This window comes from Martes martes, assembly GCF_963455335.1.
Source record: "Martes martes genome assembly, chromosome: 7".
Classification (NCBI taxonomy): Eukaryota; Metazoa; Chordata; class Mammalia; order Carnivora; family Mustelidae; genus Martes; species Martes martes.
Window position 1 is genome coordinate 43,302,870 of NC_137894.1, and position 15,972 is coordinate 43,318,841.

Sequence of the window (15,972 nt, forward strand, 5' to 3'; positions counted from 1 at the left end):
ACGTAGGCAAGTGTCCTTGGGAAAGAAAAACATTGGGTGGTTATTTCAGGAATAAAAATTAATACCTGCCAGGCACCTGCTCAATGTTGACACCCAACTTGGGCAAAACAAAGCTCATTTGTCTTCCAGCGCATATCGTTTCCATTCCTGAGACTCAAGTTCGATGCAAAACGTAGGACAAGGTCACCCATGGCATGTGTTTCTCTTGTCTTGGATCAGCAGTTGCCTATGAAAATCTCCCTTACTAGTTCCACCTGGAACATTTCCTCAGCCTGATGTGTCTTGTCACCCAGCTCCTTGAAGTGGCTGAAGATGGTGACGGCATGCCATCTGCTCTCAGGGATGATATATGTGTCTGAGTGATGGTTTTACTTGTGAAACCATCTTGTGCCATAAGGTCCCCCAGGGTTCTGGTACCTTGAGAGGAGGTTGGAGGCCCCTCCTGCTATTCGTACCTTCCAGCAGGTGCCTCCACGTAGTCAGTGTGAGCTTCCTGGGTCCTCACCTAAGCAGCCTATGGGAACACAGGTTGGAATGATTTGATACTTACCTACAAGCTAGAGGAATCCCTATGATGTGCATATTATTTTTAGTGTGCTTTGTTGCAGCTCTAAGATCTTCACATCGGTAACATGGTACAGCAGAGAAGATTCTAGAGTAAGAGTCAGAATCACAAAATAGTAACCTTGGAGCTCACGATTACTGACTGAGTGCTGGTTCTATGTCATCTCTTCTACCCTGTACCCTCTTGATATTTAATCTTCATAAAAATCCCATGGTGTATGAAGGTTCCCATTGTAGAGATGTGGGAACTGAGACTGCTTAGGTAAGTCATCCCGCATCACAGGAGAGGTGGATGTGGAGTCAGGACTGAGCCTACACCCTCTGGAAACACAAGCCGACTGCCCACAGCAAGGGCTGGAGAGAGGTCAAGCAAAGCTGCAGGCAAGAGGCCACATGTGGCTAATCGGTCTCACAAAAAGAAAGTATTTGGCACACGAGGGTGGCTTGAGGCAGGCTAGCAAGGAGGAACAGCACATACAAAGGTGTGTATAGGGTTATGAAAGGATTGTGGTGTCTTTGGAGAATAGTGTGCAGTCTGATGCCCGTGGAACATACAGAGAGTGGGGACGACCAGCAGGGAAGATAGACTTGGCTCTGTCATGACCACTCTCCCCTCCCCCACTTTAAGACCTTTGGGCTTTATTGTAAGTAGTGAGGACTTAGAACCCATCCTGAGTTGAGAAACACCGCTCTGGTAGCAGTGCGAATAATGTCTTAGACTTGGGTTTTCTGTGTTCAGTTTTTCCAGTCATGTATCTGGCAACTATTAACAGCCTAATTCTTGGGCTGCTAAAAATACTGAGAGCCAGCCAGCACCCTCAAGTTGTTCTTAGTCTTCTGGAAAGAAAGGAGGCTTGTTGCCAAAATGGTGAGGTTGCACAAGAAGAACGAGAATGCCCTTCTGCCTGATAGCTGAGTGATAGGTGCCCCTGAGTTGGCCCCGCCCCCTTTGCACCTGCCCCATGAGGGGTGGAGGGGGGTAGGACTCGCCTTCCAGACCCAGTTCTGGGTTATTTTTTTTCCAGGGCTGACTGCCACGTGGCTCCAACCCTGACCTGAGAGAATTTCATTCCCGGCAGAATAATTCCAATTAGGACTTTTCTGGGTGTATAAGATATTAGCATATCTGCTTGGACTGCAAGTTCAGAGCTCCCTGTGGAATTCTGTTTTATACCAAGAAATTCAGAGTCAGGAGCATGTGTAGTCAGCACTGTAAGCTTTACAGGACATCCTCTGCTTGGGAATGGTGGCTGGATGTGAGAGTGGGACAGTTTTCAGTGTTTGAGCTGAAGCGCTTGGGACAGGCTGAGACATGATGGTGAAGGCAGGGCGGGTGTATGTGTCTTTTCCCCACCCTGGCATCCTGCATTCAGCCTGTGCTCTGTTTGCAGACCCCGACAGGCTCCCTAGAACACTACAAGCTGGGTTTGAGGTCCTTTCTTAGGAGGCTTAATGCAGAGATGTAATCACCTTGGGTACTGTTCTTTGGGTAAACATTTCCTAGGTTTTACTTGCTAGGTCTTAGGGGATGTGTGTATGTGTGTTAAGATGTTGTGTGTCACCATTTGCAGAGGAAATGCTGTTAAATGATCATCAGTGGTTCTGATGTGGTGTAAAGGAGGATAAGCTTTGGAGTCCAACATAATTGGATTCAAATCCCAGTTCTGCCTCTTGCTAGCAAATTAGTTCATTTCTTTGCTTCCCCCTCTAAACAGTGGGGTTAATAATGAATACCTCTCAGGGGCTGTTATAGAGATTGACTGAGATAATGTGCCTGACACAGTAGGTATTAAAGAAAGAGAGAGAGAGCGAGGGAAGGAGGGAGGGAGGGAGGTAGGAAAGAAAAGAAAAGAAGGAGCCCCAGAGTCCAGTGTAAATGAATCCTGTGATCATGAGGCATTTGCTGGGTAGCCTCACCCTCGCCCCACGGAGCCCCCTTCCACACTCCCTTCTACCCCACCCAGCTCCCTCCCACATCCTCCTTGAAGGGCCCTTCCTGCTTCTCCTGCAGGAGACACCCAGCCCTGTGCACTGCTGGGCAGTTCTAATGATTAGTTAGTTTTTTTTTCCCTTCCGCTAACGTTGACTGTGTCCCCCAACCCCCCCTCCCCCCGTGGCCTTCTCCCATTTTCCAGATTCCTGTGATGTCTCTGCCTGCTTTACTGGCCTTTGTAGTTGAAGCACTAGAATACAGAAATAAGGCTCCCTTGGAAGTAGACTTCAGACATGTTTCCAAAAAGGAAGCGAGTCTGATTTTTCTCCCGTGTTGTGCCACGAGGAGCAGTAACAAGGAGCCCCTCCAGAATCTAAAATAATGACCTCATTGTTGAGCCCTCTGAGTCCACTTCCCAGATTGCTGGTGGGCTTTTAAGGATGCCTTAATTGAGCGCCTACTGGGTCTTTGGGTGTCTGAACCCGTGTGCTCAGGTGGCCGGCATGTGTGATTTGGACGCGGCTGTGTGGTAGAGGGGAGGTTTGCCCTTGGAGTTGGAGGAAGCAGCTCTGGGAGAGGCTCGGAGTAATTGAAGGAGGCTTCACAGCCTCTCAGCCAACCCATTAAGGGTCTGTGACTTAAATATGCAGAGCGAAGGGGAGCAGGCCTAGAGAACTCCTCACAGGAGCATATGGGAAGGTAATTGTTTCTAGGACAGCCAAGGGCAAGGATGTGTTTTCGTAGGTTTGGATGCCCCAGTGTGGAGAAAGCGTCCTTCACATTTTCCAGGGAGTTCTGAGAGCAGTCTTGTGACTCACTGTCACCGCCCCCACTACCTGCCTCTTGTCCCTTCTTCAGGCCATGGGGGATAGCAGACACGTGGCCAGCAGCGCTCAGAAACATGCACTCGGCTTCTGCCCAGAAACGTGCCCTCCGCTTGAACGTGAACATTACAGCATTCCTGACATTTTTGTGCCACCCGTGATGATCTGATTTCAAGTGAGATTTAGAGAAATACACACCTTTCCGTTTTACTGTTTTCATCCATATTTGTATGAGGTGCACTCTTGAGAGGATCATGTGCAGAAAATGTCACCTTTCAGACTTCTGTCATCAAAAGCGAGCAATCTGCACATTTTGTGTTTTACCTTCTCTATACCATGAAATCAGCCATCAACCTAAATTACCAGTTTCCCTCCCTCACATCCCTAAGAGAGAGCTCTGTGCAGCCTGACACACTCAAGACAACCATCCGCGGTCTGACAGAGGCATAGCTCGTCAGAGGCCCTATGGAAGATGTCTTCTGGATTCCCTCCACTTTTCCGTTCTGCACACCGAGCCAGTTCCTGGGGCTCACACAGCCTCCTCTTAGAAGTCCTCTCTTTCAGTTAGCCAGTCAAAAGAGTTATATTTACCTTCCCTCCCTGGCCTCCTAACCTTCTCATCCACCAGAGGGAAGGGGCAATTTCTTGTGCTTTTGGAAGGGGCGTCCCCCTTTCAAAGCCACTGCGTGGCGTGGGGGGGAGGGGGCTGCTCCTAAACCAATGTGATTCTGACACTGACTACCTGATGTCATGTCAGATTTCCTAGGTTAAGGGCACAACCCAAGTTCAGGTACCAGCCATAAGATCCCAGGTTCCCAGGCCATCCTCACTCTGACCAGGTGGCTCCAAATTCTGGGGGTTCTCTCTACCCCTTCAGGTTCAATAATTTGCCAGAATGACTCACAGCACTCGGAAAATGGCTCTATTTACTATTACCATTTTATTATAAAGGCTACAAACCATGCAGAAGGTGAGGTCTGGTGGCATCTTAAACATGTCCCAAGGATGAGTCACGCTCTCAGCTTAGTGCTGTCCCTAACCAACTGGGGAAGCTCACTCCAGCTCTGCTGCCCAGAGTTCTATTGGGATTTCCTCCCGTAGGGTTGATCGAATGAATCTAGTCAGATGACCAGTGATTCAGTCTGCAGCCCTCTCCTGTCCCCCAAGGTCAGGCTGATACTCTGTTGCTCAAAGCCACAACCCTCTAATCACATGGTTGGGCTCTCCAGCATGGCCAACCCCCATCCTGAAACTGTCTACAGGCCACCTTGAGTCCCCTTCTTAGCCTAAACTAATGTGTGGTCCTGGGGGCCCACCGTGAAGCACAGAGGCAGTCCTTGACCACTCGGGAAATGCTAAGCACTTGAAGGCTCCCTCCTAAGAGCCTAGAACAAAAATCAACCAAATGTTTTACCATTTCCCATTGGGTGAGGTCCCAGGGTTGGGCTCATCGGGTGGCAAGTGCTGAGTAAGGGCGGCCCGGCCAACTCTGGGAGAGGTAGCAAATCCTGAGGCCCCTTGCCTTTGCCACATGGTACTTGGGGACCGTCCCCTTGTTTAAAAGCACCCTGTTTGCGGGGAGAGGCTAAAACTAGATGGCATATTCCTTAGATTAAGGTTTATTTTTCCAGTAGCGCTGAGAAATTTGACCTGATCTGGCCATCTGCTCAGCTTCCTTTTGACCAGTGGCATCCTTTCAGCAGATGGCCAGCCGGTCGGTGGCCTTGGTCGGCCACCAGATCCATAAGCTTTCCTGCTGAAGCTCCCATTTTCAGATGGCGACCATCGGAGGGGTCCCTGGCGGGGACGTTGTCCGACTCTCGCCTTGTGGTGGGCTGTGGGGGTGAACGGGACACGCACAGCGGGGATGAGCACAGTGCCTGGCACAGAGGAGTCCCTGAGGAGTGGTGGCAGCGGGCCGCTCTTCCTGCTGTTCCAGGCTTTGGTATTTGCTGTTGTTCCCAGTGCCCTGCCTGTCACCTAGGATGAAGCATTATCTGTCTGTCCGATGCTAAAATACCTGACCGGAGATACAAGAACAGAGAGAGATTTTGCCGCTGGTTTGAAAGTCACGTTGGGCCCTCAGGCTGGGCTCAAGGGCAGGGAGGGAGGGCCAGGGCCTGTTCTGACTGCCCAGGAGCCCGGTTTCTGCCTCAGCTCCGCCATCCATGCCGGGTTGGCAGCACAGAAACAGATGGTTCCATTTATTTCTAAACAAGCCTGTCCAGAGGAGAAATTTACACCAACACCCTGTGAAGGTTATCCTTGTAAAAAAGAAGAAAAAAAGGGAAAGAAAAAGAAAAAATACCTGTGAAAGTAAAAATGAATGTCTTACCCTTTACCTTTGCCCCAACTCCCCGCAGTGACTTGATCAAACCCTTCATTTCCTATGAACACTGTACTTCTAGAGGGGAGGAGAGCCAACTGTTGTCAGGGAGCACGCAGTCTACTTGGGGCGGGGGTTGGGTTGATGGAGAGGTAAGGGGAGGGGGGCAGGAGCCATGTGGCACACACCGTGCCAGACACTTCCCATACAGTGCACTGGTCGGCTCCTCTTAACAGTCCACATTCTTCTTGCCCCCGGACCTTTGTACAGCCTGTGTCCTCCGTCCAGCGTGCTCTCCCTTTCCTCCTCACCCCATCAGCTCTGCTGGATACTGGTCTCCGCTTCAACCCAGACACCTCTCTGACCCCAAAGCTGGCTTCGGGGCCTTCTCAGGGGCTGTTGCAGCTAGGTGTTGCTGCAAACAAGCCATTCTAAAACTTAGTGACTTAAAACAATACCATCTGAGAGTGATCTCTGGTGGGTCTGCAGATCCATTGGAGCTCAGCGAGCTGGTTCTCACTCAGAGTACCTCCTCCCACGGCCACCAGGTGGCTTGAGTGACCTGAGGGCCAGTTGCTCCGGGGTCTGGTGCTTGAGCTGAAATCACAGAGATGCTCAGGGGCTGGGGCTCCGTGGGCTGCCTCTTGTACCTCTGTGCGGTCTCACTGTGCAGTCTGCCCAGCACACAGCCTCCTTACACAGAGGCCGAGGCCTTCACAGGCTCATGTCCCAAGAGAGAGCTGAGCAGAAGCCCTATCGTGTTCCAGTATTGAGCCTCAATTTCCCATGTCCTTTTTTCTAAGGCCTTCACCTCTCTGACTCCAGAGTTGCTTCTCAGGGCTGCAGAAATCCAAAGGAAAGCCAATGAGAGCATGAGGAGAGAGCCATCCAAGGAGGGCTGCTGGAGGAGGTGGTATTTAGGCTGGGCCTTGAAAGAGGGCTAGGATTTGCTTGGGGCAAAGGGAGGAGTAGAACACAATAGAACCAGCTGCTACAGGCTAAAGGCCCAGGGGGAGAGGATGGAGCCGTGAGGAGGCTGCCGAGGAAGCGAGGAAGCGGGTGGAGGGAAGAAGTCCTGAGAGCTACTCCCCATCTGAGGTGCAAGAGTCAAGGGATCTTTGTTCCTCAAGGCTCTTTGTCCTGTTAACTTCTGAGTTAATTTTAGCCCTAATGGTCAATAATTAGCATTTGCGTCCCGACACCACCTTGTTGGTGTCTTGAGGTCACCATCCATGGTCCACATACTTTACATCTTGTCACGTGTCATTTTAGAAAACCTGGATTCCCTTGGCTTTTCCGTTCCCCACACTGAGCCAGTTCCCGTGGCTCACACAGCCTCCTCTTAGAAATCCTCTCTTTCAATAAATGAAACAAGCTGGGATCGGGAGGGAGACAAACCATAAGAGAATCTTAATCTCACAAAACAAATTGAGGGTTGCTGGGGGTGGGGGGGGTTATGGACATTGGGGAGGGTATGTGCTATGGTGAGTGCTGTGAAGTGTGTAAACCTGGTGATTCACAGACCTGTACCTCTGGGGCTAATAACACATTATATGTTTATAAAAAAATTTTTTAAATTATATTAAAAAAAAAAAAAAGAAGTCCTCCCTTTCAGTTAGCCAGTCAAAAGAGTTACATTTACCTTCCCTCCCTGGCCTCCTTAGCTTCTCATCACCAGAGGGAAGGTGCAGTTTCTTGGGTCTTTGGAAGGGGCGTGTCCCACCGAGGTACGTCAGGGCAGCCGTGGCCACTGTGGGGGGCCCCTAGCGCCTACACCGGGCCGATTCTGATGCTGACTGCCTGACATGAAGTCAGGCACCTGATACTAGGCCATTCTTTTTTTTCTTTTTTCAAGATTTTATTTATTTATTTGAGAGAGAGAAAGTATGTGCACGAGATGGGGAGAACAGAGGCAGAGGGAGAAGCAGGCTCCCCACTGAACAGGGAGCCCAGTGTGGGGCTCAGTCCCAGGACCCTGAGATCATGACCTGAGCCAAAGACAGACACTTAACTGACAGAGCCACCCAGGCGCCCCTAGCCTGCCCTTATTATAAATATATGCTGCATGTATCCATATCGTCTCATTGGAATTCTGTGTAGTGTTGTTCCAATTATTCCCATTGTGCCGAGGAAGCCACGCCTAGGACTGCTTAGCCAGTAAGAGGTGGATCCAGAGCTAGAACCCAGTTTTTCCGATGGCAGGACTTGGCTCCTTCTGCATCTGTCTCCCATTGGAGGTGTTTTTCAGGAGCCTGGAACCACCATTGTTTCATCTTTCATCCATTCATTTACCTGGCGTCTCCTCGGTGCATGATACGCTTGTGAAACTCTGGCAGGTGTTGGAGCATCTCCGAGTTACAGTCAGAGGGAACTTGGGAGCACTCGAGACTTTGCCTGCAGAATGTCAGTCCCTGGAGAACGTTGCTCCCTCGTCCCTCTAGGCTCTTGGCAGTGTAATTTGTGACGTAATTCCAAAGGCTATTCGTCTTTCCACAGATGTATTTCTCCTCTATGTCACTACATTGACACAATCCAACCTTATTTGCAGGAAGGGAATTCTAGAGTGTTGTGCAGCTTTGAAGAGAAGTGCATTTGTTGTGAACATGTTTTTTCCCTTATATTAGGTTTTGGTTTTTTCTTTCTTTCTTTCTTTCTTTTTTAAGATTTTATTTATTTTTCTGACAGAGATCACAAGTAGGCAGAGAGACAGGCAAAGAGGGGGCGGGGAAGCTGGCTCCCCTCTGAGCAGAGAGCCCGATGTGGGGCTCGATCCCAGGACCCTGGGATCATGACCTGAGCTGAAGGCAGAGGCTTAACCCACTGAGCCACCCAGGCGCCCCAGGTTTTGGTTTTTTCTTAATTAAACCTGTAAGCTTGCGTCATTGGGAATCAGTGGCATTCTCTTTTTATCATCCTGGACAGATTAACATAAAACTGATCCTGTCATAGGATGCTGTTTGATATTGCAATTTTGTTTTTCCTTTTGATTATAAAAAGACATCTTTTTCTACTTCTCTTTCTGATTTGTAGTGATTTTATCAAACAAATGTACCAACAGAAAGAGAAGGAAAAATCCAGAATCCCTGTTGTGCTCCATAACGGGGATAGAATTTTGTGTTGTGCTTTTTTAAGGTTATACCTGAAAGAAGTGAAGTGATTTCTGAGGAGACCAAGCACCATTTTCCTCTGCTTATGGAAACTTCTCACAGTCCTCTTTCCGCTTTCCCTTCTCAGGCCCAGCACACCCATGATGCCATCACAGAGGCCGCCCAGCTCATGAAGGAGGCCGTCGATGACATCATGGTGACACTGAATGAAGCCGCCAGTGAAGTGGGGCTGGTGGGAGGCATGGTGGACGCCATTGCAGAGGCCATGAGCAAGGTAGGCCTGGGCTCCCAGATGCTCACCTTTATCCCTTGACCCCAGTTCCTCCTTGGTTTCCCTCAGACATGGTCCCTAGGTGCTTTTCTCTAAGGAGCAGCCAGTCAAAGTGGATACCAGTGACCGTCCTCTTTTCCTGAGGGTTTTGATCAGCGTACACACATCCTATCCTCTGTCCAACATGATATTCATTCTTGGTTATTCATTCATTACTTTGGAAGCCACTCTCACCCTGTCTTCTGGTTTTACACAGGGAAAAATAATGGCGATGGAGAAGGTATCATTGGTTCCTTCACTTAGAAAATGGAAATAGTTATTTACCTCCCCTGTTTACCTCCTAGAGTAGTCGTGGGAAACAAAGTCCAAAATGAAATAATGAAGGGGTTCCCAAGGGCTGGTCTTCAGAGTGGCTCCTTTGGAACCATGGGGAGCACATTCTTAGGCCCTACCCCAGCCCTAATCAATTGAAATCTCTGTGGACTTGAGCCAAGGAATCTCTGGATTTTTTTTTTAAAGATTTTAGTTATTTATTTGACAGAGAGAACACAGTCAAGGGGAGCAGCAGGTAGAGGGAGAGGGAGAAGCAGGCTCCCCACTGAGCAGGGAGCCCAGTGCAGGACTCCATCCCAGGACCCTGGGATCATGACCTGAGCCGAAGGCAGATGCTTAATGGACTGAGCCACCCAGGGACCCCAGGAATCTCTGAATCTTTTAAATCTCCCCCATGGTTTTGATAGCCAGATGCAGACACCACTTAAGTAGTATGTGTGAAAGCCCATACTGAACTCCTGCAGGCAGTGGGCACAGAAGACAACGTGACAGTCATTAATCCTCCAGTGACCCCTTGGTGGTTGAATTGGATGAGTAGGGACGTGTGACTGGAGAGTATCTCCTGCTCTTTCCTCAAGGAATCCTTCACTAGTCTTGTCAGTTTGATAGTCATTAAAATTAAGAGTTGTTCAGCAACATCTCATTTCCATTCTGTGATGGCACCGCCAAGAATTTTAGATTTTGTCCCTGTTTTGAAATGTCCATTGTCAGATTGTGAATACATTATTATGGTTTTTCAGGATAATAAGTGGTCTTTAATTGCTAATTTAGAGAAGATTGGTTGGTTCGTTTCTCCATAAAGAGGTGATAGCCTGAAACTATAATTAGGATAATTCCCCTTAAACATTCATTACACAGTCATTAGCAGACCGAGAGAGTCACGAGCCAGGCGGGGATGCCAGGACTCCTTTAGAGACCCTGGACGGGCCTTGTCAGATCACTCTGGTAATTTCTGCTGTGGGCTTCTCGTTCCTCAAATATGGACAGTTTGGCAGAAAATGAGTGAAATTCCCTTCTTTCTAAAGCTTTTGGGGAAATCTCAGTGGTTGTGTTTGGTTTTCAGGACATCAGAACACCTGAGCCTTGAAAGTAAGCCATGTTTCAGGGCCCCTGGGTGGCTTAGTTGGTTAAGCATCTGCTTTCAGCTCAGGTCGTGATCCTGGGGTCCTGGGATCGAGTCCTGCATCAGGCTCTCCACTCAGCGGGGAGCCTGCTTTTCCCTCTGCCTCCCGCTCCCCTGCTTGTGCTCTCTCTTTCTTTCAAATAGATAAGTAAAATCTTTAAAAGAAAAAAAAAGAAAGTAAGCCATGTTTCCATGAAGGATATTAAATAATGGAGCTCAAGTTTTCTCAATACGAATTAGAAATTCAGATGACTTTTTTCTCCCTAGGAGAAGGTATTTTTCCGAATGACTATAATGATAGGTAAGAGTTCCAAAATCTCTGGAATATGGAAGTCAGATTCTTGAAGTCTTTTTCGATAGCTGCTGAGCCTTGCATACCAAGATGGATTTTCAGTAAAGAAAACAGCACTTGCACTGTTTGATGTCAGTGGTGGGACAGCTACTCTCTCACTCAGCCCAGGACACTCCTGACTGTTTTGGAAGGGCTGGGAGAGAAGTCTGGCATTACCTGATAGCAATAATTAGGAACTTCTAATGACAGGAACCACAGAGGCCAGAACAAAGGGGTTCTTTCCGCCATTCTGCAGAGTATACAGTCGGGGTTTATCGGTACCCCCAAACTCCTTCTACCCAGACCTGATAGCTGTGGTTCTACCCAATGCCTCTTCCGCATTCTCTGTTTGTTGAGCCTACTCCACCCTGCCCGTTGCTGCCCACTTTGTATTCAGTGATACTCCAGGGCCTTTGAGCCCGTAGGCAGTAAAGTGTTAGAAATAGGGTGTTTTCTGAGTTTTGGTTATTTGGTCACAGCATTGATAGACTGTCATCATCATTGTCTGAAATTCTCAGTCATTGAGTGACTGGCAGAAAAAATGAGCATACCCAACGTTGAGTGTAACTTGGATGTAATTTGTGCCCCTTTTGGTGCTTCTGCCGTGGAGGTTCATCCTGGAATTCTCTATGTCTAAGCACCCGAAGGTTTGGGAATTGATAGGTTAACATGAAGTAATTGGGTTTCTGGGTGACCTTGGACAAATGACTCAAGCTCTCTGAACCTTGGTTTCCCTATTGAGTGAGGTCAGTGGTTCTCAGTCTTGGAGTTTTTGTGACCCACTACCTTTTCTTTGTTTGCTTTTTGGTTTGGGTTGTTGGGTGTTGGTGGTGGCGATAGTTTTTTCTTCTTTCTGACCAGGGGAGGGGGTTAAAGAGACAAAAAGCCTGCTCTCTGCATCACTACTATTTCATAACGGAAAGGTCATGTTAACATCCCCCTCAAAAAAAGTAGGAAGGCTATAATCTCAGAACAAAGGAGAGTTCTTTGAACTAAATAAATTTGAAAAAAAAAAAAAAAGATTACTTTGTTCTTCCCTTTCTCGTTGTCTTCGGACTGGCAGGTTGTGTTCTAAGCTGCCTTCCAGCTCCAGCTCCTGGTGTGTCTGCTCTTGGGCTGTGGCTCGTATGAAGTCTCCCAGCACATTGCTGGACACGTAGAAGATGCCCAGTCAGTTTATACCGAGTGACTGAGTCCACAACTCAGTCCTCATTTGACCAGCAGGACCCCCGTAGTGTGATGGAGATCATTGTCAGCAGCTTATTCCTTATAAAGAATCCCAGAAAAAGCCAGCCTGGAGTCCATGCTGATGCTTTGGTGGAAATTTGGTGGAAATGCTTCCAGAACTGTGCGGCCACATCACACATGGGCGACAGGAAGCTGTTCCTTCAGTTCATGTCTTAGTTAGCGCCTGCTTGCGACCTTGAGCTCTTATTGAAGACTCCATCTAATGTTTCCTAAGTGCCCTCTTGGCCCCAATCTCTGCCCGCACTGCGAACTATACGGCAGAGAGCTGTGTGGAAGGTCTTCTCAAATATGTCACTGTGTACCCCAGATCCCACCATTTTCCTCCTGATTTCAAGGTTCTTCATCAGACAGCTCAGCTTCATCCTCACTGCTCTCAACGGCCCCCTCTTCTGTCCACTACACTCACTCTTCCTGTGTTCATTTCTCCTTATTTTGGCTCCTCACCTGGAATACCATTCAGCAGTCAATGGTGACAGTAATGATGAAGATGGTGGTGAAGATGTTGCCTTTTTCTTCATCATGGTCATCATTGACATTATCATCATCATGTTCTTCGTCAACCTGGTCATCATCTCCTCTTCCTTCATGTAGCTCTTGGCCAGGTATGGTCTCAGTTGATGTGTACTACAACCTTCTGATGCTAGGAAGTTTCCATTGAAGGACCTGAGACTCAGAATTTAAGCAACGAGCTTGAGGCCCATTTATAAGCCCTGGAACCAGGTCTCAAATACAAGGCTTCTGAACCAATATGTTCCCAACCCTTCGAGGGACAGAGTCACGGTCCCACTTGTCCCAGCTCTTCCCCCCACAGCGATCTCTCCCATCTCTCAACTCGTATTGCTCTCAAAGTCAGATGAGGAACTAGTACTACCAATCCCTTGTCTTCCCCAGCTTAGATCAGAAGGAGGGTTCCAGGGCATAAACCTCTATGGACTACACCATTCCTAGGGAAGCCCTTCACAGTGTAGATTCTGCCTCCTCTCCCAGTTCATCTTCTGCCTTTCTTTGCTCCCCTAAAAGTATCTGGCTCATGCCCACCACCATATGCTTGAACTCTAATCTACTTCTTAGGACCCCTTCCCTACCTTTTATATGTAGCAGACTCTTCCCCTGGTAAGATCTGGCAGATATGTTGTTCCTTGGGAATGCTCTCGATCTCCTCTCAGACAAGGCTTGGGGCCCCCTTGCCTGTGTACCCCAAGTGCTGTCTTTATACCTCTGTTAAAGTCCTTATCACCAAAGCTGGGGGATGCTGTTGACTCTTAGACAAAGAAATTCTGTGGGCGTCTCCATTTTCCAAAATTCCCAATTCTAATAAATACAGCCCATACTTCAACTGTCCTCTCCTGACATGTGGGTTCTTTTTCTCTCCTCTGTAGCTGGATGAAGGCACTCCTCCAGAACCAAAGGGAACATTCGTCGACTATCAGACGACTGTGGTTAAATATTCCAAAGCCATTGCGGTGACAGCTCAGGAAATGGTAAGAGGAAAAGAGCTGCCCCACCCACTGTCGGTTGCCCTGGTGTCCACCACTACCACCACTGAGTCTTCAAATCAGGGTCTCTATTGGACAGAGACTACCCCTTGTTTCTAGTTCCTTCTGGGCCCCAGCTCTGTCCTTTATCTGTGGTCTCTCTGGCTGCCTGTGGTCTAGACACCCCCATCCGCTGGAGCTCTCATTTCCTGGAAAAGCTGCAAGAGGGAATTACAGATAATTGAGACTTGGGCATGAGGACAAGGGAGCAAAGGAGGGAGAGAAAATGAGAAGGAAGTTAGAGATAAGGGGAAGGAAAAAAAATCCTATTCACCTTGCAAAGGTCTTAAGGTGTTTTTATAAAGTTACATACAAGAGAAGACATGTAGGGTGGAATAGTGGTTGTCTAATGGAATCAAGTTATAGTCCTTGGACAGAAAGATATGCCAGTCTTTCAGGCAAAATGAAACAGCATGGTTATATAAAGACAATTTCCCTGACAACAGAAGGTATATGACCTTTGGAGGTAATTTTCTTTTTCTTTTTCTTTTTTTTTTTTTTTTTGTGAAAATGTATTGCCATCGGAATTGTATTATGTGCCTCTTTAGATAAAAATAGCATAAAGAACGGAGAATGCTATCTTGATAGGTTAAAAAGTTGTACAAAAGACAACCAGTGGTGTCCTTGAAGAATAAACAGGAGTGCACAGTAAGAAAGTTCCTCTTTACCCTTTGAAGGCTCAGATGTCACGGAATAAAATTTGGGACCATGTCTCTCTGCTGCAGCCGTGTGAGGCTGAGTAGGGAGACGAAGCAGCCTCTTGGCTGGAGGGACCAGACTGAGCCGTGGCGACACGCCTACCCCACCAGGCCGGCCCCTCAGGATGATTTTGTCATGTAGTCCTGTGTCCACTAGAGGTTGAGCTTGGACCACAAAGGCTTCCCCGGCTGCCGCTCCTCCTTCTTAGAAACCCTGTGATTGTGCCAGGTTCACTGGTGCTTAACAGGACGTGGGCCGGCAAGGGGAAAAGGAGTAGTACCCATCTCCGGGACTGAAAGAGCTGGTGCTGCTCGGGGGGTTCCCGGGCAGGGTACGGGTCAGTTGAGGCAGCCCCGCGGTGCCGGGTCCTCTGAGGAGGGAGCACAGTGCAGCAGGAGGCGAAAATCTTTGGAGTGGCCTCCTTGTGTTTCTGGAACGTCTCCTGGTCTAGGTTCTCAGCAGGCCCATCACAAGCCCATCCATGCCCTTTAGGAGCCCAGCTGAGGGCTGCGTGGCTGCTGCTGCGTTAGCCAGCCTGGACCCTGAGTGGGCAAAGGCCCTGCTTCACCACGTCAGGTTGCCCCGGAATCGCTGTGGTCTGCGTGGCAGGGCTCAAACGAAGCAGCTGAAGGTACAGCCTCCCTCTCTCTCGGGGTTCCCAAGGAACCCATGCCTATACCTGCCAGACAGTGACATTTCCTGGCAAACATGCCTTAGATGGCTAACCCTTCCCCTTAGCAGGGTTAATGGGCAGCAATGGGCCATTCAAAATATTTATTTTTAAGCCCTTTTTTTTAAATTTTTTTAAAGATTTTATTAATTTATTTCACAGAGAGAGATAGCAAGAGCAGGAACACAAGCCAGGGGAGTGGGAGAGGGAGAAGCAGGCTTCCCGCGGAGCGGGGAGCCCTATGAGGGGCTCGATCCCAGGACACTGGGATCATGACCTGAGCCAAAGGCAGACGCTTAACAACTGAGCCACCCAGGCGCCCTCTTAAGCCCTTCTGTGGCCACCGAGAGAGAAGAGGTGCAGCAGGAGGGAAGCCTCTTAGGAAAGACAAGGACACCTTTATGGGCGGCACTTAAAACTGCTGTTCGGAGCGCTAAGAGGCGTTTTGTCAGAGGAAAAAGAAGGTCTTGAAACGAGTGTGTTAGCTAGGTAGGATAAATTTTTAGGTAAGTTTTTCTATGAAGCAGGCAGAAAATACTGAATATCCTAATGAGGAGGCATAGCTCAGCTGTTGAGGCTGCAGTGGACACTTAACCAAATCTGTGGCTCAACCCTTGTCCTCCTTTGGCACAAATTGCTTATAAAGCTGTATTCTCTTGAAATACCTTCCTCTCAGATACTGGGCTCATCTGTCACTTCTCAATCATGGTTTCCCTGACAGCCCTGCTATCCTCACATCCTCTTGCCAGGGTGGGACCTGCTTCTGGGTTCCCAGAGACCAGGTCAGGTCTCTGCTGCAGAATGTGACCAGGGATGGGCACTGCCTGGGGCTCATACCCCCTGCATTCCCCGAGGGAAGTGTCATGGTGACCCGCAGGGCCAGGCCGGGGGTGGGGGGGCGCTGCTACGCTCACCTCCCAGTGTGGACCATGAGGGCCTGCCCAGCCTGAGCCTAGCATGTCACCGCTGGCCCCACCAGGACCTGCTGGCCTGAGAGGGGCCCCGGCC

At 48.9% G+C, this 15,972-nt stretch overlaps 1 protein-coding gene across 1 annotated transcript in view; it reads left to right on the plus strand.

The window, feature by feature from the left end:
* Positions 1 to 15,972, plus strand: part of TLN2 (talin 2) — a 420,526-nt gene that overhangs the window by 342,391 nt on the left and 62,163 nt on the right. The window contains exons 43-44 of the mRNA XM_080808179.1: positions 8,882 to 9,028; positions 13,440 to 13,541. Of these exons, the coding sequence (XP_080664305.1) occupies positions 8,882 to 9,028; positions 13,440 to 13,541 (249 nt within the window). The remainder of the gene's footprint in view (positions 1 to 8,881; positions 9,029 to 13,439; positions 13,542 to 15,972) is intronic.